The 26659-nt window shown below is 33.8% G+C and overlaps 1 protein-coding gene across 1 annotated transcript; it reads right to left on the bottom strand.

The window, feature by feature from the left end:
- LOC147065553 (tyrosyl-DNA phosphodiesterase 1-like) lies at nt 1-24751 on the bottom strand. Its single transcript, XM_085957183.1, has 11 exons — nt 24683-24751; nt 18985-19075; nt 17195-17377; nt 14194-14296; nt 13680-13802; nt 11935-12030; nt 9996-10166; nt 8835-9003; nt 7197-7387; nt 6117-6327; nt 1-783 (listed from the first exon to the last, which is right to left on the bottom strand). Exons 2-11 carry the CDS (start codon nt 18995-18997, stop codon nt 583-585), a joined length of 1461 nt encoding a protein of 486 aa, XP_085813309.1. The 5' UTR covers nt 18998-19075; nt 24683-24751; the 3' UTR covers nt 1-582.
- Nucleotides 24752-26659: the final 1908 nt, after the last annotated feature.

Raw genomic sequence — 26659 nt, forward strand, 5'->3', positions numbered from 1 at the left:
TAATAAAAAAATATATATTGTAATAAAATGACAGAGGAAGTAAATAAAGTTTGTTTCATCAGAATGTATTGCATATATACACACATATTATATTACAGTTATGGATTTTATATGAAGATCAAAGGCATGGGATGAAAAGTAAAATTTTCAAAGAATGGTTATTTTATCAAAACTTTTTAGAAAAAAGGTTTTAAAAAGGTAGTTAACTATATAATATGTAAATAATTAAAATATAAAAGTTATAACAGTACTTCATGTTGTACTTAATACATTTATGCATTCGTGTGTATCTCTAGTATTTTTTTATAATAAATTGATTTTTATTTACATTGAATTGCATTAATAATAATTGTTCCAATATAATATAATATTTGAAAAGTCCAACATTCGTAACGCCTTTTTACAAATGCTAACCAGGCCGCTAAATATTAGTTTACTGTCAAACGTAATGCCAAGATCCTTTACAGATATTTGTGAGAGAACTCTACCATGTATCGAATATTGGAGAAGCAATACCCGTGAGGCAGTAAACGACAAACGTACAATACAATATATTATATGGCGAAGTTTGTAGCAAGGATTTTATATTTTTTTAAAGGCAGAGTCCAGTGAGGCTACGTTGTCATCTTTTTTTTTAGAAGATGCTGAGCAGTCAGAATCATCTTCGTCCAAATCCCAAATCCAGGGGGTCATATCGGGTGTGTATGGAGTCGGTGGTAAATCATAGGGCACAGGTAATCTCTTTGGATCGTCCAGCTCAACAGAAAAGAAGGTCTCCGATATCTAAATTGATAGAAAATATTAATATTGATATCCTTTAGATAAGAGTTCCATAAACTTCAGAGCATATCGAGGGTATACTGCCGTACTAAGCACAGAGGCCGTAACTGACGTATTTAGGTATTTTCATGTTTTTAGATATTTGTATTCTGCAGAGTTTTTGTATAAGATCGGTGAATAAATCCAAGCCGTAACTGCTATAGTTACGGAGAAATCAAGGGTTTTAATAGCCGTATCTACGGAGTTTGAGAAATAAACTCGATAAATACTAAGCGATTTGGTTGTAACTATCATTTACTAAGGCATATTAGCCGTATCTGACATATATATGGCTAATATCAATACATAATAATAATGATAATAATAACATCAATCAAATTTTCAAGGTATGTAAACAAATCTTAAACCAAAATTAACTATTATAGGCAAATAAAATAAATAAAAAGTTCCCCAGTATTAGCAGGAAAAGTAAAATAATATGAAAGCTCAGATCTCCCACTTGCCTAAAATGCAGATACGGCCTCTGTGCTTAGTACGGCAGTATACTGGACATAACGCATTAAGTCAGTTTTTGATGGTTTTTTGTTTTAAATGCCAAAATGTATACAATTTTATGCCGTACGTCTTGGAAAAACGCATTAAGTCATAGGGTGTATAGTTTTGAAAATAAAAACATTATCAAGTCATATTGTTAATTTTTTATTCTGACAGAAAGCATTAAGTCATGCGTTCTGCGTGTATGACATACAGGACTTGTATGCAATATTTATCAAGTCACAAATAGATAACAAAGAAGACGGTGATTCCGCCACCAAATATTTTTAATTACATATTTTAAAAAAATAGAATTATTAGTGTAGGTAAATCATTCTACAGTGGCACCATAGGCGTTTTGCGTATGAATTGGAATTGCTTGCTGCAATGCCTGATTTAATGCTAACAAACAATACCAATACAACTGCAAGTCGCTTTTTCCGTACCCATGGTGCCACTGTAGAATGATTTACCTATAGGGTGAATCGTATAGCTATTGGCCGGTTAAGGATTTTTTTGACTTTGGCTGATTATAACTTTCTTGATATTTTACATTTTTGTAGTTTCAGAATGGAATTAAACTGATCAATGCTTTGCGTTTTCATTTTGTTTAACACATACTTCATTATTTTGACCATTTCTTGATTATTACGGTTTATCTAGATGGAGAGCTAAAATTCAGTAATTGGCCACTTTTTTATAGCTATTGGCCTCCCCTTTTTATAGTTATTGGCCTTGAAGTAGCCAGTATGGTCAGTAATTAATAAGAGAATCTAGTTTTTAGTAATCTCTATTACGAAACAAGTTAATCGTCTCTTCTGTATCCATCAAGTCAGAATCTTCCGATAGATTCTCTCTGGTCGATATGTCCAAATCGTCTGATATGCCATCAGATACATCACTTGGTACCACATAACACAAGTGTCTAATTCTGGGGCATGTTCTTTGTGATGTATTAAAATATTGCCACAATTGATACAAAACGTTTGAAATTTTGGAGCTTTTTTCACCGCCTATCTGGTGTGTACCATTCTCAAATTGTTGTATTCTCTCTTCACCAATAACCTCTTTGAAAAAATCAAAGGGTATAGTTTTGACTTCATTTATATATCAATGTTAGAATTTTGGTTAGTTAAAATTCGTTTTGCTAATCATTTTGTATAATCAACAGCGTTTGCATTGAAGGGAAAGAGACCACATGCCCTGAAACCATTAATTAGATATTTCGCCTTAATTTTATCAACAACTTGTTTGAAACAAAATTGTTTTTGGAGACCACTCATGGACAGCCTTCTTCCACATTTTCTTCACTGGTCCAAAAACTGATACATCTGCTAGTTGAAGTATTCTCGTTGCATTACGATATAATGCAATTACGTCGATTTGCAATGTGTTACATAATATTACACTTAATTCGTACGTCATACGCATTTTGTGTACATCGACGAATAAAATGACTGGAATCTGGAACTGGCAATCGAGTGTCGCCATATTTTGCTGATAATGTAAATAATGTAAATAATACAAAAATGCGTTCTTTTGTCTTTCCTTTACCAATTGCATACACGTGAACTTGCTTCACTCGTTCTTTCGACTATTTGGATGACATTTTAAAACAAGATTTCAACCAACCTATCCCTGGCTTATTTTTGTTATAAGGGTTTGGTCATGGGTTTTTCGTTAAAAAAGTTGCACGGTATTCACAATATCGTCTTTTTTCTGGGAAATCCTTTGCTTCCCGGGTTGCATATATTATTATCAATTCTATAAGATCACATTCTTCTTCTTCTTTGGTTAAGTATAGATGGGGTACATATTCAGGTCGACTTGTAGATTTTTCATTTTGAATCGCAAAGTAGCTCGAGGAATGCCATATTTTTTCGCAGTAGCTCTCACAGATATATTATCTTTAATTTCTTCATGAGCTTTATCTAACTGCTGGCTAAATCTAAATACAGTAGTTGGCATATAACGAACATAGTAATTGGCCACCCGGCTAATAACTGTTCATTGGTGTCACAATTACGTGAAAAAAATATTTACCAGCTAATTTTCATAGCTCTATCAGAATATGTAAAAAAATCGTATTTATTTTTACTTTTCTAAAACACAGTTATTGGCATAATTGGCCAACTACTGTAAAACACGCTTTTCCAGATACAGTTATTAGCCACCCTTGAAAAGTGACGTTAATTGCTGCAAATGTCAAAAACAATTAGATCCATGGTTTCCATGCAATGCAGGTCAATAGAATATCTTGTAAAAAACACACACATATTATCACCGGCCTTCTGCGCGCTCTGAAGCGGAGATGGCAGGCCGTGATAACGTCAAGGTCAAAGCGGGGGTGGGGGACAGAAACGCACGGGGTATTTGGTCAAGGCTGGTTTATTTCATCGTATTGCAGGGTAGTCGTTATAGATACGATACAGGTTATTGTCGTCGTTGGCGGTCGGTTGGTAATTGGCGGGCTGCAACGTGGTGTCGCGGCTGGGCTGCTGATTGATTGCTTGGCATCCGAGGCGAGTCAGTGCTTGCGGCGTGGCGATCTGCCGATGTCAGATGTGGTCTTTTTTGGCGGGCTGTCCGGAATGCTGGCTTGGCTTCGCGTCCGAGGCGAGCGAAGGCGAGAAGAGATTTTGCGGTCGATGCTGTTGGTTCGGCGGTTGATGTAAGAGAGAGCTTTTTGCGCGCGTTCAACTGACAGGCGGCGTCATGTTCATCCGTCGGTCGGGAACCTCTCTGTTTTACCGACGGATTGACTAGTGGCGGCGCGAGCGGCCGTTTTTGATAGACCGCGTCTGTTTTGGCGGGAGTTTGACGAATTTGAATTTCAAGGAGACGGGTTCCGCTCGGCCGAGGGTTGCGATCACCGCGAAGAGTGGACGTAGGCTGTGGTATTTTGGGAAATATGATGGTTCGGTCCGCCCTTTGAGGTAGTCTCCTGTGGGAGATTTCCATCTGGTATCAATATGCTGGGATATAGCTTACCTTAAGGATTTCTTAAGAAATGACACAAATTCACAGACTTTTAGGTTTGACAGCCAAGAAGACACTAGCACCTTCTGCGAGGCTATTCTAACATATCACTTAACATCGAAAAACAGCTAAAGTGATAAAATATGTAACATTTAGCACATTACGCATTCTGGTTGTTAATTATGTATACAAGTTAGCCGCGAGGAACGCGAGAAAGTGATAATAATTAACGGCACCTAAATTGGCCGTGCTAGTGCAAGAACGAGTGAGAATACATCTATTTTACATATTGAGAATTGTGATGCAAGACACGTAACTTCAAAAAATCATCACGTGTCGCAGTCTCTCGATTTGTGGGTTCGATTCTATGGCTTGCGCCGTTCGCGGCTGTCAAAATAAATATTGGGAGTACATACTTACTACTCAGTAAATTAATATTGTTTTATCACATACACACAAACAACATTGTAATATTTAAATTATATATTCTTACCGTCAAAATCTTTGTCCGGTTGACAATTGACTTTACGTATATTATCTATATTCTATGCAATTGACATGACTGGCAAAATTGTAGGTTAAGTTTGGTTACGTTTGACATTTAATATAAACAAAGCTACCAGAGACAAAGCGGCTCGAGTCAGAAAATCATAGATAATATACCAGCAAATAACGTACGTACTTCACGCCACATGTTTACCAACTCCATTCTTTATCATATTATTAGTTAGCCCGTTTAACCGGATATGAAAGTTAGCTGCGCTAAAGTGATACTTTCTGACAATGTCCGTGAATAACAAATGTGTTAACTTGGACCAATGGTAACATCGGAAATGTGCTAAAGTGATAACTGTTAAGAATAGGCCCGCTGGTGGTAACTTCTGAAATATGGCATACTAAGAAGAGGAGGGGGGAGCTATACATGGCGACAAATGTGAGAAAAGGATGGCTAACACCTTATTTTATCAACTAGAAGTTGAAATGGCCAATTACTATACCAGTCACCCTACCTAATATGTAATATTATATAACGTTTATTGCATCAATTGTATTATGTAAATATCATTATATTATCTATTGTTTTAATATGGTGAAAACACGTTTTTTTCAAACAGAATAATATTAAATGATTTAAGAGATTTTTAAATGGAAGTCTTGAAGTAGGTACTGATAATTTGTCTCATCTGATAAGTACGAGTATTTCGTCATATTTTGATAAAATACTCAATGATTCAACGCGGTTTTTCGAAATTTATGAAAATATAGACGATATCAATAATGGACCTGAAATATTATCAGTGTCATCCAATAAATGAGTAAAAAATTATGAATAAATTTTGCACCTGCAGAACGTAACACAACTTAAAAACACATAATATAATGGCATACTGGTAAAAACAAATTAATTGTGGATTTTTCCCCGTATACAAGCAGAAGGGTTGATTACTTAAACGCCACTCAGGGGAATGTTTGCTTTAGATTTTATACAACAATGTTTAGTATGTACTATTTATGTCGGATCTTAACAGCCTACCTCCACCCATCGCCACTGACGTAGAGGGTCTGGAATAATATTTAACTACATATGGATCATAGCTGTGCTCTATCATGGGTAATTCATGGGTTACCAGCTATTACAGTATAAAATGAAGAAAGACCCAACAAACGATATATCAGTAGATAAGATAAGAGTTAGTCTTCAGGAAACTAGAAAAAGTGTTGTTGATGCTAAAAAGACTGAACATTGAAACCAAATTTTACATAGCAACATAATAAAATGACCGAAAAACATTTATAACTAGAGAGATACAAATTAAACTCACAACATATTTTGGTATGAATAGTACACCAAGTTCATATGAATTGATGTAAAGTTTTTTATCCTTTTTACTGTATTTGCCCCAAGCAGATTTGGACATATTAGATGAGGTGAGCAGGAAATAGGCTGCCTTCTTGGAGTCGGGTGAGAGTCGAAGATAGCTTTTGATGTGCGGCATGGCACGATTGCGCCCTGAATGCCCTGCACGCCATTCGCTGCAAATTTTTATTTATTTATATTATATTATTCTATTTACCTACACTCCACAGTATCCTAGTTTGATAAATTTAAATTATAATATGAACACTGTGTAATTACATCTAAAAATAATAAAAAAAAACAATATAACTTCCTCATAATTCGTTAGTTTAATGCGGGGCATGAGAGTGGGTTACTTAATTGTTTGTAGCCTGCATCCCTTTGGAGAACCGGTTCTGTGCCAAAGTGAACTAGTTCGCGGATATGGCCGGGCGTACAGCGCCGGCCATACAAAAAAAGGCGACTTATTCGTCTGACTTTGAAGACAGAATGCCAGTCTCAGGTGTAGAATAATTTAAAATTCGGAAGAATACTGGTCCAATAATGAGACATTTAGCATATGATTGGTAAGTGTTTATGATAAACTTTCAATATATTTAAAAAAAATTAAATATTAAGGTTTATTTTTGCTAAAAAATTCGCGGCCTCTCACTTGCCGCCATACAAAACCTCCCGGCACTTAATGGAATGAAATATTAGAGAATAACTTAGGCTTTTTCCAACAGATTTTTCGATGCATTCTTATTGTATGTCATTTAAAGGTTGGAAAAGATCTTTATTTGGTTACACATTTTTTCAGACGTATGCGGTGCACCGTGTAAATGAAAAATTTGCCTTCCGTTTTTGGTAGTGTTTATCTGTATCCCTCAATTGCATCGATTGTTTGTTCTCGCAAGATGAATTAACCTTCCATCAGTATTTGCTAATCGGGAGGGCAATACCTATGCTCAACCAAATCCGTTTCGAATTACGATAATTTTGATACGGTCTGTTTAGTTCATTTGATTTGAATAAAAATGAAAAAAATGACAAATTAAAAACATACTGCAGATGTTTCTCAAGCCAAGTTTGATTGGTGTGGACATCGATTGAATATGGTCCGCAGCACTGATCGATAGAGTCGAGGACGGTCTGCCTGCATGGGTAAATCATTCGGAGAGGAGGCAGCTCATCCTTCACATCCGATTTAGTTTTAGACATACAAAAATTCACTTGGAAATCTCCAGTCAGCCAATCCTAAAACATTATAAATTTCAATACAATTATAAATTGATTATTAACAATGGCAAAATATAATGAGAAACGATTATTTCAGCTGCCATCCAGGAATTTTGAAGTCTAGACTGGAGTCTTATGCCCGTTCCGTATTAGACATTTTGAAGGCAATTCGATTGTCAAAAAAAATAATTGTATGCAGCGTTGCCAAGTTAGCGTTTTTCTTGCTAGATCTAGAATTTTTCGATAGGCATCTAGCTTATGATATTTTACTAGCGTTTTGATTGATGCCTCCAACAGCTTTAAATATGCTGTAAATACCGCAGATATTTATTATTTATTTTCTTGCACATCAAATTTCTGACCATCGTATACAGGTCAGTACCTACTTTAGTAGCGTAAGAAATAAATCAACACTGACACAATAGGAGCATTCATGGGCCATGGCTTTATAATGATATTGATAGAATAGTATCAGATATAATTTTATTTATAAGTGTTTAGGTATGCGGTTTCAGTTTGACAATTATCGGAGATTTCACTTTTCGTACGTTGTTAAATAGATTAATTTTATTTTTTCGATATTTTAAACAAAGGTCACCACTAAATTGCTATGACAAGGACTATCTTTATGGAATTACTATTCTCATAGATGGCTAATGCCGCGTTCTCATATTGTGCTAATTTTTTTATTTAGAAAGGATATTTTCTGGCTATAAGCGGCCTTTTCTGTGCATATTCATTCATATTATGCATTTTTACGATTAAATTACTATGAACATGATGCATAGTAGAACTACACTTATCCAGAATAATTGACATGAAAATACTTTAGATAATGATAGATTCAGACTAACGAAAAATAATAATAAACCTTTACTTCCGGAACAACATTTCGAGGGTATACTGACAGAAAGCATTAAGTCATTAAAACAAGTTCTGTGATAATCGCAAAAAGGACTTTAAGTTTTTTTCAAAGCGTTCTCCCACGTAGATTTTTTTATGATTTAAAAACATTTTTTCTACATTATAAAGACTAACCTTTATGGCAAACACAATGTACGACATGTTACAAGTCCTGTATTTTGTATATGCAGAACGCATTAGGTCATTATCATGCTTTCTATCAGAATAAAAAAAATAACAATATGATTTAATAATGTTTCTATTTTCTCACCATTATATCCTATGCCTTTATGCGTTTTACCAGGACGTAGAGCGTAAAATTGTATACATTTTGACATTTAAAACAGAAAAACAGCAAAAACTGAGTTAATGCGTTCTGTCAGTATACCCTCGATTTTTTCAATGCTATTTTTGAAAATTTTACAATTTTGTGATTTTGTTGAGAAAATTTAATGCTAACTCGAGTACTACAATTTCTTAAAAACATTTCTATATAGCCACAATAATAATTGGAGAAGAATAGTTAATTTGTAATTAAACGATTAAGAGAGGGCGGGCTTACCTTAGGTTTCTTTCCATAGTTTCCAACACTCGACGCCTGTAATACAAAATCCCATTTGTCATTGTCAATAGCTGGTATCTCACAGTGCTTTCTTGTCAGCCATCCCATTCGGCTCTGTCCCCAATCCGCACCAAAATGACCGCCTGGTACAGATGCCACGAGAAATACGCTGCAAAACCAATCAATATTAAAATTTACCCATCAACATACTGTTAAAAGTATTGATTTGTGTTAAGACAAACAGAGGGCAATATGAAATTATTATTTTTTTAAACATGGTTTGAAAGTGGGAGTAGGTATATATTCCAATTTTCATTAAATATTTTTTCAAATAAAAATACAAATTGCATTGAAATGCCAAAAAAAATATATGCAATTTATTATGGCTCGTGTCCTACGTGTGCGAGAATCGAGAGGAAAACAAAAAGTTTCTGTCGGTTGTCTTGTGTTCCATGCATATTCATTCATTTATTCAATTTCCATAATTCCATACAACATTGCCAAGTCATAATTCAAGTCCTTCTCTAACGCTAGAGTTAGGTAAATCATTTTTCAAATGACGCACCATATATATCACCCAAAAATCATTATTTAATCTCGATAATAGATGGCACTAGGATTAGACGTGTGTCAAGCAACCATGGCCTCCACAAGGGGTTCTGACAGGGCTCTAGCCTAGGGGCTCGGGCTGAGGGGGGGCTCGGAGGGCGGGTCAATCAGATATGTGAGATAAACACACATCACAAATTTGCTCTAATAGTAAAAAAAAAGTCGCCTGCGGTGCTATTTCACGAAGACGTTATTAACATTTAAAAAATGAGGTTGTAAGATACAATTTTTGATTGTTTTGTGTTGATACTCGACAACTCCATAATTCGTAGATGTATTAAAACTACATAAAAGCCCCTTGCACAATTTTGAAAACGCTTATGTTGTGTATCACACATGCAATTAAACTTAGCTATGGGTAGGGGGGCCCGCCAAAGATCCAGGCCGGGGGCCCCGCTTTAGGATGTGGGGGACATGCAAGCGACATATCATATTATTGAGTTTTGAACTGGGCGCCATGTTTAATCATTATCATCTCAAAATGAAGATTTCAGGACGAAGTCTCTTTTACAGAGATTTACTTAATTGTCTTAATTTGACTTAAGTACCTACTTGATTTGACTGAAGTCACTGCGTTGCACAATTTCGATGTATTGGGTAAGACAAGGCAACGAATATGTTTTCAGGTATTGTATCAGCGAGCGTTTGAATCCGGTCGGAGACTCTCCTTTGGTAATATCTGACGGGTCAGCAAGCTGCGGGCATCTAGGGCTTAACCATAATCTAAAAAAGATAATCAAATTGAGGATTATCAAAATTAAGAGTCAATGGAAACTCAAATGGAAAGTTTACCAAACATATTTTACAATATAATATTAGATAATAATTAAAAACTATTAAAATTTTATTGTTATTATTGTGTATGTTTAGTTCTATATGGAAACAACTCAAAATACCTTGTTCTAAGATAATGGCGTTTTGCACAAATTCTCATTTCAATGTTAAAACCTTGATTTTTTAAGTAAATGTGTTTATATGAATGAATGAAATTTTACAGTTTAACATAATAACCAATAAACATTCCGGTTTATACTTGAAAAAAAGATTAATCCCAGAAAGGGTTTTTCGATTTTATGACACGTATGAATTTTTTTTGTTGAATTATAAAGAAAATACCTTTTTAGATCGAACGGCATTGAAAACCTTGAATTTTAGAGTACTTGAAAAAAATAATATAATACTTGAAAAAAAGATTAATCCCAGAAAGGGTTTTTCGATTTTATGACACGTATGATTTTTTTTTGTTGAATTATAAAGAAAATACCTTTTTAGATCGAACGGCATTGAAAACCTTGAATTTTAGAGTTGTTACCATCTATCTGAGATGATTTTGCATGTCACGCGAATGTTTCATTTTGAAGATAAAATGGATACCTATTACTATTTTATTTAAGTATACTTAAAAAATGTTTTTTTTATGAAAAAGTTTTACAAATAAATACAAGTAAGTATACTTAAGTAGGTACATACTTATATTTTAAAAAAATGACGACATAGCCATGCGTATTTTCTTCGGTTTTTCATATTATGTTTAGGTACCAATCGATGCGGAAACGGACCGACGAAATTTATGCATAAATAATGACAAATCGCATTGTATAAAATATTGCAGGCAAATCATTTTAAAGAATAATCATTACGTTTAATGTAAATATATGGTTGCATAGGTCGGTCCTTAGGATCGGGGAAGCAAAAATAAAAATATAAAATCAACAAAACCTTATGAAATTAATTATCGGCAGTCATTTAAATATAATAACTGCTTGTTATTTTACCTCAAACACAATCTCTAAAAATGGAAAACCGCTCAGTGATGGAGAATATAATATGAAAGAAGAGTGGTTTAATTAAATGCTTCCACGATCTCTTTCAGTAATTTGAAAATAAGGAATAGGTACAATATTGAAAGAACAAAAGATATGCCTTCGGCTAGAAATATGGGGAAAGATAGAATATCAATAACTCAATTGTAATGTTTAAACCTTTTTAATACAATTCTTAAAACGATCTATTTTTTTAGAAAAATTTTCGCGATAAAAACTGCTTGGCACGTCAGTCGAAAAATATTTGGGAAATTTTGGCACGAGTACGCAAAAAGGTTCGCCATCCCTGAACTAGGGCATCGATTATGTTAGTTCTATATGTAATCATATCAATTCTATCTATGCTTGCAATATTTCAGCAAAATACATAGTAAAATGGATAAAATATAAAAACGAGTGCGATGATTTGCATATGACCATCGTATAAGTAAAATCACTGCTGACCTGTTAATTAATATTTAATTACCACATTTAAATATCATGTTAATTATATCTAATGGCCAGGTAATGCAAACGCGCCAGTCGCGTTGTCTGCACTAAATGAGTTAATTAATTTTGGGTGTGCCTAAATGCTCATTTCAACACTCAGCATAGACTTCTTGTGAAGAGTATGAGTTTTTCAATAATAAACAAAGTACATTTTAAATATTTATTAAAAATATACTCACCCCTGTGTCATATTTGCCCAATCACCAGAGTAAAGATTGGCTGTCGATATAACAATTCTCAGTGACATGTCTTCATAACATAAGATTGACAGTTTCCTATAACATAAATAATTCACATGAATGAGGCAGACAAAATGTCAAATTTCATGGTAGATATGGAAAGATCATCTTTATAACAAAAGAAAGTTATATTTTATAACATCAAATGCATATTTATATAGGTATTTATAATTTATTTAATGGTAAAGAATACCTTGTAATAATTACAATCTATGAAATTATCATATAACATGAATATTTATTTATCACAGAAAAGGGTGATTTTTTTAAAAATTAAAACTTAGGTATATTGAAGGGAAAAATATTTATTTGTGAATTAATAAATGTACATATTATGTCACATTGCAAATGCCTATAATTATTTGCACAGTTCTAAGGTTAACGTCCATTAAGAATTGTAATACCAGAGTAAATTTAGAATATTATTAATACCAATTATTGTTTTTATTTTTCAAAACTGAATAAGTAGGTAGTACATTTTTGTAATAATGTCCGATCCTTAGTAGATCATACAGGCATGTTTTTTACTAAAAATGGATGTTAGCCATTTGCTCAACCTATTAAGTCCATACTCTGGGTTAGGGAATCCATCCCAGAGCCAAAATTTTGATCCCGGGATTACAATTTGACGATCCCTGGATTGGCGTTTATTTCGATAGTTACTATTTTTTTTTTATACAAATAGCATTGATAAAATCGGTCAAAAATGTCTAGTATAATTTATATTATTTAAGACATTTAATGTTAATATTGTGTACGTTCAATCTTTGAAATACATGGGGGTTAATGGAGTAAATAATATTGTAATTTAAACAATCATGTAAAACTTAAACTTTTTTTTTATTTATTTAAGAAAAGATAACATTCATAAAATTCGGCGTATAAACAAGTGCCTCCCTGCACGTCCGTGGCACTGGCAGTTAGACGCCGTTCGTGTGCCAGAATGTCAGTGGCGTCTAGGTGGTTAAATCAACAAATTTATTATTTTTCTGATGTTCTTACGATTGCGTATGACAACAAAAAATCGTTATTTATTATCTGTGAGCCGGATCCCCCTGTGACATGTGCAGGTACATACACCACTAACATAATTTTTTACACATACTAATTGATTGTGATTGATAAAAAATTAATCCTGAAGGTTTCGGGATTAGGTTTACTAATCCCGGGATTTAAAAGTATCGAAAATAGTCCGGGATCCGGGATTGGATTCCCTATTCTGGGTCCAAACTGACATTGAAAAAAAAACATGTGAATTTGCCAGACCGAGATTCGAACCCGGAACTGACCATAGTATAGGCCTGACATTTTCATTTTAAGATGGAATCCTGAATATTACGAAAGAGGTAGAGGGCGATAGCATTCATTCACCATAAGGCTTGCATAAGATAGGGAAAACTCGATATGGCTGATTCATAATGTCACAGTACAAAATCTGGAGTGGTCACAATCTTCACCCATGAGGGTTACAATGAGGAAGATGTTAGGTTATATATATATATATAAATATATTATGTATAAAATATAAAAATACCCCAAGCAAGTGTATTTAAGAGTACAAAAAATAGTGATCATATCGGTCCTTTTTTGCCTGTTTAGACTTCATCTCATACTGAGAAGGTTTTCTTCAACATCTTTGATTTTATTTAAGAATAGATAGACAAAATAATAATAAAATTACTAACGTGTGTTGTAAACCGAGACCCTCTCCGGGTTTAACGTAATAGGCGTGGATATTTGGTTTCCTTGCATTTATTGTCAGTAGGTCTTCCACGTCATCCCCATAGATGATTGTTAAAGGCTTATCACTAAAATATTCAATAAAAATTGTACATGTTTTGAACATACTTACATTATTTGAAAACACCACAGATTACCTATTAGAAAAAAAATATGACACCCGGCAGGACTTGAACCTGTAACCACTGGATTCGTGCCAATGTGCTTTACCAATTAAGCTATGGGCATCCTATCTAATTACGACAAAATTAACTATTAGTTTTTACTTAAAATGCTTATCAAATTGCATCATATTACAATATGAATTATTCTTTGAATATAGTTTATGTAGGTACATATTTTATTGACCTACCAAGATTTTTCGAAAATTATTTTTATTTCCAGAGCCTTCAAATAATGCGATCATCGTATAGGTAAAATCAACACTTAACATTATTATTTTTCAATTTTTTTAATTACCTGTAACCAGCAAATGCGTATTGCGGTAGAAGCCATTCCAATTCAACCATGAAATGAATTTGAAGCGAGTGGCTCAATTCGCCCAAGCTGCGATCCAATAGTTCTTTAACATAATTTTGAAAAACCTCAAAAACATACATACTTACTAGAAAATAATTACAAGATAAAAATAACTTTTTTTATACGTTTTTAAATTTTCTGTTGAATCATATAAACTTGACTTGACTAGCTTAAACGATCAAAAAAAATTGTAATTGATAGAAATAATACTGAAATCTCATTTTGACATGTCATATTGATTTCCATAGTAACGCACGTATATATTAATAATTTAGTTGCTAGGCCCCAGACCCCTTAGCAACCGATAATGGTGTCGAAATAACTTTTCATACAAAACAGAATTAACTAAAAATGAATTCAATTCTACTTAACGGCCCACATGCTCGTCGTAGGTCAAAATTGAGTTTTTATTGAATTTTCAAACCATGATCCTGGACACTCCTTAAACGTTGTAGATAATCTATTTATATAATTTTGAAGCCTTATTATCCTTTATATTTATTTTAAGCATTTGATGACTGCATAAAGTATTTTTGTTACATAAAATAGTATTATTTTATTAAACCTCTCGCTCTAATGTTTTAGAATATAGTCATATTTCTGTACATAAGATATTTTACATTTATTAATTTTTAATCGCATTTATAAAACCATTAGTATAATTTATGACGAGATAATTTTAGTAAAATATTCACGATAAAAAATTATAATACTCCCTACTTTAATTATAGTTTGTCAATTTATGGCTACGGCCGTATGTTGTAGCTTAACCACTGGGGAATGCCAAAAGAAATGGCGTATTTCAAAAAAACACTACCTTATTCTTAGGTCAATAGTTATTATAAAGCAATCATTATTCGTAGGATGTTTATCACACTTGAATGGTCAAAGACATAGCTTATAATGAGTATCTTTAGAATTATCTTCAAATGTGTTAATTTTGCCAATTTTTTGAATAATAAAATGCCTATTTCTTGTCAAATTTGGGATTACAGAGATTATCAATATAATTTTTTATCGTGATTATTTTACTAAAATTATCTCGTCATAAATTATACTAATGGTTTTATAAATGCGTTTAAAAATTAATAAATGTAAAAAATCTTAACACCACTGCACATTCATGTACCGAAATATGACTATATTCTAAAACATTAGAGCGAGAGGTTTAAAAGAATACTATTTAATGTAACAAAAATACTTTATGCAGTCATCAAATGTTTAAAATAAATATAAAGGATAATAAGGCTTCAAAATTATATAAATAGATTATCTACAACGTTTAAAGAGTGTCCAGGATCATGGTTTGAAAATACAATAAAAACTCAATTTTGACCTACGACGAGCATGTCCCCCCTTAGCGTGTTCTGATATACTTATTCTAAAAGTTTCCAATGTCTAGCTAGTCGGTAAGTTAGTTAAAAATCGATTGCAAGATTTGTACTGGATAAAAATCCACCGGACAAATAAGAACACAACCTAAGAAAAACGTTGTAATAAAATAGTTGGACGGGTCGGAGTGGAGGAAAGAGTTTTATATAAACAGGTCAAAATATGCACCAAACCACATTTTTTACAAAATAGAACATTTTCCCATTATTTACATTATTTTTTGTCAGTCCCTTCAAAAAATGAAGATAATCCACAGAAAAAAGTGTTAACTATATATTCCAAAAAAACATGTTATCATCATTGGCAGCCTTAAGCGTCAATTACATTGAGCTTCTTTACGAGCTGTTTGTTGTCGAATTTATAATCTGCCTGTAAAGTCGCCCAGTGTAATCATCGAACAAGCTAACAAGCAGGTTGTAAACACTCTGCCGAGAAAAGTTGAAAGCCGGTCAACTTTACACGCTACACGCCGGCGTGTGGGCCTACTGCGTACCAGCAACCTCCCGGTAAAAAAAACGAACTACGTTCTGTCAAAATAGTCGCTGCCTTGTGGCTTCTCAGCGAATGAAAAGTTTTGTGTGTAATCATCAAATCGCAGTAGCTGAATCGCCCGCTTTTAAATTCGCCAAAAAGTAGAAAAAGTAGGTCAATTTTGAATATATTATTTTAATTTACCTTTTCGTTGTATACTTATAAGACATATTGCAAATTGGCTTTTTATACATTATAGAAGTGCTAGAAATTGTTATAGGTAGATACTAGATACTTACATACATTTACATTTTTCACATCGCCACCATCGTTAACCAAAATTGCACACAACACGTTATAATTTTTTGTAAATTAGGTCCACTTGCCACGTCGCCAATGCAACAAAACTTCATAAAAATGTTATAAATCACTTAAAACCAAACTTTGTGTCTATTTATTATAATAACTGTACCTAATACTATTTACATAAGATTAAAATAACTTTTTCAACTGTCAGAAGTACGAGTCGTCATCGCGTACTGTAGTACGTACTGTACGACCAGGAAACTCAGAAATAATTATTTTCTGTGTGTACAATGATATAATATATCTGTTTCATTTGATACATTGAAAATATCTCACTCTTTCATTTTCAGCAATGACCAAAGTGAAGCCTAATGGTGCGACAAAATAATATGAAGAAAAAAGGCTTTGAGCTTTCTCTCTGTCCCACATATGAAAAATGAGAGAGAAAGAAATATTTCATATTTCCGTCAAGTCACCCAAGACCTCAAAAGACCCAAGCGTGTTGAGACGAGAAGTTGGACGTTGAGTGTGAGACTTGTGTGTATTGTAACTACATACACGTACATAATAACATTAGCGTTTATCTAACGTTGACGCCTAGCCGATACGTAATAATAACTACTAGCTGATCTTCGCCAGTCTGTCTCGCTAGTAATAATTATAATTGACATTGTATAGATATTTTTGGAGGGTCAATGACCATTTGACCTAAAAGGCCAGCCGCCATTGGTTTTCATGGCCACTGTTATTGTTCTACCACCATAGCACCCACCTGGAAATGTTATGGAAAGCGGCTGAGAGTGAGTTTCAGGTTCTTCTGGTATAACATTAAAAAACATATAATATGGGTGGGCATTTTTATGTTTTTCTTCCATTTGACCTTTAGGAGCGATCACCTTGAAAAAATCCCTTGTTTTTCTTATGGAATCATTTCCGGAATTTCGTTCATCTTCGACTGAAACAAATAAGCACACAAACTAGAACATAATGGATGACATTTTTATCAAATTTTTTCACAAACTATAATAGGTATGTACATAATTGAAGGCCCCAAACAACAGTAAGCGGCAATGATAAGTAGATCCCTGTCATATACTAATATACTATCCCTGTGAACGTTTTAATGTATCAAAAAGGTTTATCCTTCACTCCTAGATGGTGCTGTAAGCTTTTGAAAACTGCTTTATCCAAGAACAACGATAAGCAGAACAAAGATGTTCTGTGAGCTTGTTATTTGGTGGCATAAATCAATTATTACATAAAGGCAGAAAATGGAAGATTAACATCGAAAATTGGTGTCAAAAGGAAAAAACTGAAAGATGCCAGGAAACCATATATTTCCAAAAGGGGGAGCCTCAGTTCCAGGGAAACAAGAGCCAAATGGAGTGAGTAGAACAATGATAAACGTATTATGACGAAATGTTTGATTTAACGTTTTTCTTCATTCTTCAATTTTATTGAAATGTGCCCCTTATCGTTGTTCGGGGATACCTTCAATTATATTCTTTTTCACCCACTTTGGATCATATCAGGGACATTGGGTAATTAATTCTCTATAGAATATTAATAGATTAAATAAATTACAATAAATACAAGTCATATTTTTCACATTACAACAGGCTACACGGTCTAATTATTATAGTTTTGTAGCAGTGAAACATTCACAGAAACACCTAGGCTTGAGAAAATCATATATGCATTGTGGCCTTACTGCGAATTGAACACGGAATGCCCGGTATGAGAAGCCAGTGCCTTACGCGGTGGACTACCGAGGGTTGCCATAATTTTCACACAACTATTTTTGACAGAGATTAAGATTTTGACATTGAAACAAAAAAAGGACCTCTAGTCTAATGATGAACTTAAATGACTTCGTATTGCAGGTTCATTTGCAGGGAACTTCATAGTACTGGTGAGACATTTATTTGTCAATGTTAATTAGCTTTAAAGTTTTATCATTACATCTCTGCATAATTTGGTAAAATTGACATATAGGTGTGCACCATATATAATTACAGGTAACCAACTGAAAATAATATATTTTTCAATGAAACATTTTGTGAAGTGAAAAAATCATATCGATTGTTGAAAAGCAAAAATGTTTTTTTCTGTGTTCAAAAATATTGTTGTGGTCTGACAAAATGGCACATCGAAAAAATGTCTCTACCAATGCTTTTTTTCACGCCATAATCAACACATTACGTCATGATTTCATTGGAAACAAAGATGATGAATAAACCCTATGAAAAAGCTTAAATATATGAAATTGAAACAAACTGCTCTGATAATGTTCATACAAACTATGAAGAGTTAACAGGGTTTGCATAGAAAAATGGCACCTATGTCACAATGTCACAACAAAAGTTGTCAATGGTCGCAATATTAATTAAAATATTAAATTATTAACAATTGAGACAAACATTCTTTGTAGGTAGTTGTGTTTTTGTTTCTTTTTCAAAATGGGTTTCATTAGAAGTGTAAACTAAAAATCAAGCCAATGAGTGATATTAAACAACCCAATTAAACAGTCATATGCGTAATAATTATGTGTGATATGTTTACCTTTGGTATCCATTATTGACGATTTCTCCAACGCCTTGTAAATAATTTATCAACGCTGTGATGACCAGCCACTATCGCAAATTGAATCCTTCTGTTTAATATATAAAAACATTGACATTAACATATTTGTGGAATTACATTAATAAAATACTTATCATCATTTTGTTTTTGTTTAGAAAAAAAAGATTCTTTTAGAATTCTAGTGTCTATCCGAATCAGTAATCGGCAATCCGGCGCCTATGTTATGCTCTCAATGTGCCCTCGTTCAGGTCATGGTGGACATCAAGTCTTTCATCAGAGTTGAGCTATATGTCTAATGCAGGCACACTCTATTGACAAGCCAAAAGTCCACTGACAATAAGTCAACCTCTTTGTCCATGCTCTGCTACTGACCAACGATTAACGAATGTGTAATTGAGTTTTGACAGATAGTAAAACATACTGTTATGTCTGAAATATTGTGTAATAGTGCCTGTACACGTGCATGGATTTGCTTGCACCAATAATGTGTATCAGGGGCAGGGACGGCTCTTGTATAGTAGCAAAGGGTGCACTGATCTCCAAAATTATTATATGTAATAATTAATATGTACGTGTTCAAATACCTACATATTATACTAATTTTTTATTTGTCGCCCGTCCTCTACGTGCATGCACAGAGTAATTTCTGGCGTATTTTTGACCGGTCGCTATGCCTGTGTGTATCCTACGACCTACAATATACATGTACGTCTTTCATAGTATTTGTAGAAGGTGCAAAATATGAACTGTCTCCCCCTGCCCGTAGACGTTTTTTTGCACTCTACCGATGTGAGCTCCGTGAACGTATAATAATATTACATCGGTTGGTACAGTGTTCCCTGAGAGTTTCCAATCTTAACCAAAAGATGACGCGTTGGACTGGCGCATATTATAATAAGTTCACGCGCTTATGCAGTAGGTAAAATTTTCCCGCGAAGTATTTCAAAATACTATTATATTATTCATACGTTATATGAGGTAAATGCTCCGTTGTATGATTCCATATAATATTGAATTGATCAAAATATTGATTAGAGTAATATTGTGATCATTAAGTTAGGTATAGCAATCTCAACATACGAATACCAATTTTATAATTATTTTACATTTCAAAATTGAAGACTAAATAATTTTAATATACGAGGGTGGGTCAATAAGTCCTTAGAAAAGCCGACAGGTGGCGCGACTAGTACTGTAAGCGGTTTGTTTTCATGCAGCGGCACTACCGATTCAGTATGCTGCGAAGTTTCAATCAGATTGGTCGGGTTGTTGTTTTTTATTTTCGTACATTTAAAAAAAAAATTTGCTTGTTTACAAAAATGGAGAAAATTGAGTTTAGAGCTGTTATTAAACATTTTAATATAAAAGGGTTAACAGCAAAGGAAATAAAAAATGAGTTGGATTTAGTTCACGGCATATCTGCTCCTTCACTTGCAACTATTTATAACTGGTTAAATGAATTTAAACGTGGTCGTACATCAACAAAGGATGAACCACGCTCAGGACGTCCTGTAGAGGTGACTACACCAGAAATGATCAATAAAATCCACGATATGGTGTTAAGTGAACGAAGATTAAAGTTGAGTGAGATAATTGAGGTTACAGGGATCTCAAAAGGTAGCGTCATTTCTATTTTACATGACAAATTGGGCATGAAAAAAGTTTCTGCAAGATGGGTGCCGCGTTTGCTCACAGTCGACAATAAACGCAATAGGGTGGTGGCCTCTAAAGCCCTGTTGTCGCTCATGCAACGCAATCCGGATGAATTTTTTCGTCGCTTTGTGACTGTAGATGAAACATGGATACACCACTATACTCCCGAGACGAAAGAACAGTCAAAGCAGTGGATTGCGAAAGGCGAACCATGTCCAAAGAAGGCGAAAACCGTAAAATCAGCTGGTAAGGTTATGGCTACTGTATTTTGGGATGCACGTGGAATTATTTTCGTTGACTATTTGGAAAAAGGAAAAACAATAACAGGGGATTATTATGCATTTTTATTGGACCAGCTAAAAAACGAAATTGAAGAAAAACGGCCTCATTTAAACAGGAAAAAAATCCTCTTTCATCAGGACAATGCCCGTGTTCACACATGTTTACGATCAATGGCTAAAATTGAAGAATTGAAGTTCGAATTGGTCGACCACCCACCGTATTCGCCAGATTTAGCCCCCAGTGACTTTTTCCTTTTCCCAAACTTAAAAAAATGGCTAAGTGGATAACGTTTTTTTTCAAATGAAGAAGTCATCGATCGGACAAATGCTTATTTTGAGGACCTTCCGAAAACTTATTTTTCTGACGGTTTAAAAATAATTGAGAAACGTCTAACCAAGTGTATTGAGCTCCAAGGAGATTATGTTGAGAAATAAAAAAAAAATACAAAAATAAAAACTGTTTTAATGCTTTTTTCTAAGGAATTATTGACCCACCCTCGTACCTACAGTAAAGTAACCGTTTGAATTTAAGTAACGTAATATATACTGTTAACCTTTGAAAAATAATATGTAGGTAGGTACTACAACTTTTTACGTATATTAAGTATACTATTAATTTTGATGCTGAATGTCTTTCAAATCAGTCCCATTTAGAGTGCAATTCTGAAGTTGAGGTGTACAAAAGTAGTAGCAAATTTTTAACAGATAGTAACAAGTGATCTCCCATTAGAATATAAATGATCCATAGTATTTATCAAATGATACAGCACGTATATGAGAAGTATGTGTGATGAAAAGAGCGAAAGGATAATGTAATGCCCATGACTCACGTACCTACTACGGTTTGCGGATTTTTCTCAAGGACACATGTCTAAAATACTTACATCAGTTACGATTTATAGAACTATGCCACAAACGTGGCAAATATGTCAGCACATATAAAATATAATTAGGTACAATAAAATCGAAAAGAGTGTGGACCTATGCCTTTTGCATCATACTTATCATACCAGAGGTTTGAACTTTGTAACTTTGGCAAAAAAATAATGCTGTCCGTGAATGTAAGCGTCGTTTCATTTCTCAACCCCCAAGATGTATTCTATATTTAAGAAAAAGCCTACCTCACCACGAAGGCTATTGCTGATTTTTTTTCAATACCACTTTTGCACTCCCTAATTTAATTATCCTGATCAGGGGTATTAGTTTAGAATGCATTAAAAAAGAAATATTGCATTACTACTCGTACTGTGCTTGCACGGGCCCCATATCTCGAAACGGGCCCCCGGGTCACCATGTTTGGCGGGTCTCCTACCTATCGCTAAGGTTAAGGGCAGTGTGATGTCCTACACTAGTGTTACCTAAATGGTATTCAGCGGAACCAAATTAAGGGCATACCGTGTATATTTAATGATTTTTTGTATTTTTAAATAAATCCACTGGAATTATTGAGTCGTTGGCACTTGACATCATATAATGAAGATCTGATAGCAATCCCATTTTGTGGCAGCCAAGTAACATGTGACCCTTCGCCATTTTTATTAGTCAGAAAACACACCAAAAATAATAAATTACTTATGTAATTATAAAATAAAATTCTACACGTGATTTATCATTTAATTACCTATATCAATCTCGATACCACATGAAAATTCATCACACAACCACATATTACAACTTTCAAAGACATCGCCGCAGTTGACTTTTTTTTAATATTAGAGCAAATTTGTGGAGTGTTTATCTCATTTAATTGTTCGACCCAACATGCTGCCCCCCCTAAGCCCCGGCCACCAGGCTGGAGAACTGTGAGCTTGTGGAAGTAAAATAAACAAAAATCAAGATTTGTTATGTCATTATGATGATAAACATTATTTCTTTCGTTTCATATAAAAGTTTTCATCTAAAATTTGAGTTTAAAAAATAAAATATTTTAACAAAATTTTTCATCCTATAGATGAGTAGTTCCGAAGATGAAAATACTCCGCGAAAGAAAATATAAATGCTTGTGACATTCATTATCAATTAGATGAAAAAATATTCCTGGTTAGGAGAAGGATGTGCTGTATGTTGATGTGCAATAATATGTCGTTTTCGACAGAGCGTTGGAGCAGGATAGCGGAGCAGTGGAGCAATGGGGTTTTACCCGTAGCACTGAAAATTTGTAGTACTCCACGTACCGGATGTTTTTTTTAATTATTCAATTTTCGTCCTAAAATCCAATTAGAATATTATATTTGACACTTTGTAACACTGGAATTATTTGAAATACGGCAACACTGCGAGTGATAAATAACCTCCACCTTTTTTGACAGAAGAGCAGCATTGCCAATAGCTTGCAAAAATCCTATCTGGCTTATGGCGTTTTTACTAGCATTTAATGATGCCTCGAAACCGCTTTAAATGTACTGAGAATATGCTAGATATTAGTTATTTATTTTCATGGAGAGGGTATCATATTATTATGTCTGACTATCAGACACCTACCGACTAAATGCAGGTAAGTAGGGACCTATTTTAGTAACATGAGATATAAAACAACATAATTTAATGCTTTGAAACAATATGAGCATTCATGGGCCTTATAGTGAAATGGTTATCAATTATCATGTTATCAATGTTGTTATCATATAATTTAATGAGTGCTTAGCTTGCTATGCTTAGGTACCTACCTATGTGATATCACTGATATTATCAGTCTGATGTGATGATTATCGGAATGACGCGAAACGAAACTTGAATGCCTTTGACACAATAGGCATTTGTTGTCAATTTTGAAATATATTTCTTTTAGAAAGTGTGGTTTTTACGCGTAGGTATACATTATATCAATTTTCTCAAGTTTTTTTTCGATAGACTTACACGAAAAGGAAAGGTATTGACTTCGTTCTTGGTAGAATAAGTAAATTTACTTGCAATTTTATTTTCACAAAATCTAGGGTATTTTCCTGCCAAATAGCTTGTTTTCGTACCCCGCCTGGCATGTTGGCAACACTGTAGAAGAGGCAGATTATTCGTATTGGTGTGCATTTTATATAGGTAGCGAAATTGCTGAATGTGATACACTCGTTTCAGTGTTGCCAACTGTAGATACTATAATTATAGTATTTGTACTATATTTTTGAATATTGGAAAAATACGCAAAAAGTACGAAAATTTCGTTATTTCCGAACGATAAATTGATGAAACGCACTATAATTTTGCAATATAAGAAACTGGAGATCCTGGAAAAAATGGTAGAAAAACGTAAAAAAAAGGCCCTTGACTTTGGTTTAAAATGAAATTTCTTGAATTCGTCGGTAAGCGTTTTTGGTTAAATAAAAAGGGGTCTTGGAATTTCGTGGAATATTCGCACAACCGGCGAATTCAATTCCATTTTTCAAAATTGTGGTATTTTTGACGTACTATACTTTTTTAATAGTACGCGGACGAAAATGTAACTTTTAGAATAGTACGCGAACCAAAATGTACTATAATTATAGTTCGGTTGGCAGCACTGCGCTCACTGACAGATGACAGCGGCCGGTGGCGGAGAACCAGTAAAAAGACCCAATGACATTTTTATATTAAGCAGAAAGTGTAAGTATATTAATCTACTGCTACAAAAAAACCAAATAAACGATAAGAATAATTAAGTAATTATTGTATACCATGATAATATTATGACTTATTATCTACATTGTACATAATATATTAATAATACCTAATTATTAACAGTGCTATCAACATAAATAGGTATTAAAACTTACAGGGTATGATAAAAATACAATTCACAATATTATACACACCCAACCGCTCGAACTCACAAAACAAATGTGAAAAATGAAAATAGACGTTGTCATAATTTAGAGAGGGGGGATAAAACTATCAATACTTTGTGTCAATACAATATTGATACATTTTAGATTTTAAAAAAAGTAGAATTTGTGCACTATCGTGCGGTTCATTTTAGAGTATTTCGCCAAAAAATAATTACACATGTTTATACCGCCTAAACCATGGCATCCTCAGAGGATCCAAGGTCATGAGGCCTGAACCATCATTGGGCGGATTCGAGCAGAACGACTACGAGACAGAAATTTCTAGCCCGTAAGCTTAGATGTGTGAAAATTTATAGTCACCCTTTTGCAACTTCAACAAAATTTAATAGAATCATTCTAGCCCTTAATATAAATAAAATCCTGCATTTTTTATACCTACATTAATTCTAGAAGCAAGCCAAGTAAAACCTAGCGTCATTATAAATTCTATACAATTTTAATAATACTTACAAGCAAGCTGTAATTTTAAAGCCAATAAACAGCAAACGATTTTGTAGTTACCTATATAGGCAGGGCTCGAAATGAACCGGAACGCACCGGAGCGCCGTTCCTGTTCGTGAAATCGGTAAAATTATCGCTCCGTCTCGTGGAATAAATAATTTGACCGTCTGAGCTGGTACCTATATGACGGTAATAGAAAATCTAACACACTTATTTTTATGAAGAAAAAAAACACATAAACTTTGATAACTTTACTATGTAAAAATCTTCAGAAAACTGTAGAGCGCTCCGGTTCGTAATTTTTTCCATTTCGAGTGCTGTATATAGGTAACTTAAAACAATCGCCAGCACAACACTTTAGATGCCTAAAATAATAATTATTAATAGGTATCATTTTTTAATATTATTACATTGGCCTTCATCTTGACCAATATCAAAATTCGTATACTAGGTATATAAATATTGGAACCAAAGTTCCCAGCCATACAATGTACCTAAAGAAAGCAGCGAGAGTTATTATTTTAAGTCTTTTGGCAACAAAAAGGAGGGAAAAATGGTCTAGATGGGTGCGGGAATGGATTCAGCGACGAGAAGAACTAGGTGCCTTCCGTTTAATGTCAGAGTTTAAAATCGAAGATCCAACTCAATTTGTGAACTTTAGTTTGCAAGATTGGACCTTTTGCCAAAAAACAAGACACACAATTCAGAAATGCGTAGAAGAACGATTAACAGTAACATTGCGATATCTAGCACTTGATCGTCATTGCATATTCAATATAATATTATCGTACCTAATACGAGTGCAGGTGTGGGCCAAAATGAATTAGGTAATACCATTTGAAGCGCATTTTTTCTTCACAGAGTGCATCAGAATTAATCGTATGTGCCGAGAACAAGCGATATTTTATTTTCGAACAAAATCCGTAGAACACGGCACATCCGATTTATTTCTCATTGTCTATGATTTTTGACAGATCGCTACAGTACATTTATTAACGTAAACGTTGGGCATACATTCATGGTGTACCTATGATTATTGATTGTCCGTTGTTTTAGAAATATACATATGCAATTCACTAGGTACCTGTCAAACTACGAATATTGTGTCAGGTACTTGACATAAAAGTAGACGGTGGTCCAACTTCGGTGATATATCGCTCCAAGTTCGAACTTGTCGAATACGCGGTGTTTACATTTGCGTATATAAGTAGATTGAATAAGTGGTAGGTGAGAGTCGACACACGCAAAATAAGTGGCAGATACAAATATACTTACTGTTTACACTTAAGTGAATATGGTGTCATACATAAATATGACGATATTAGTGTCAAATGTAAACGTACCATTACCTAGAATACCTAGTATATTTTTAGTCTTGTTTCACTCAAAACTGTTGTCATATTATTTTGTAAAAATATGTCTGATCGATTTTACCTAGCAAAGAAATGCTTCAGCCCAGTAATA

This window comes from Rhyacophila brunnea, unplaced genomic scaffold (assembly GCF_057557595.1).
Source record: "Rhyacophila brunnea isolate RB1 unplaced genomic scaffold, BYU_Rbru_1.0 scaffold_6, whole genome shotgun sequence".
Classification (NCBI taxonomy): domain Eukaryota; kingdom Metazoa; phylum Arthropoda; class Insecta; order Trichoptera; family Rhyacophilidae; genus Rhyacophila; species Rhyacophila brunnea.

Excerpts from the sequence above, each read along its gene's own strand:
- LOC147065553 (XM_085957183.1), bottom strand. Across the intron at positions 14,297-17,194 it reads GCTTTCCATAACATTTCCAG|AACTATTGGATCGCAGCTTG; the intron begins GTGGGTGCTATG and ends ATTATGTTAAAG. Across the intron at positions 9,004-9,995 it reads AGTGACTTCAGTCAAATCAA|CGTATTTCTCGTGGCATCTG; the intron begins GTAGGTACTTAA and ends TTGGTTTTGCAG.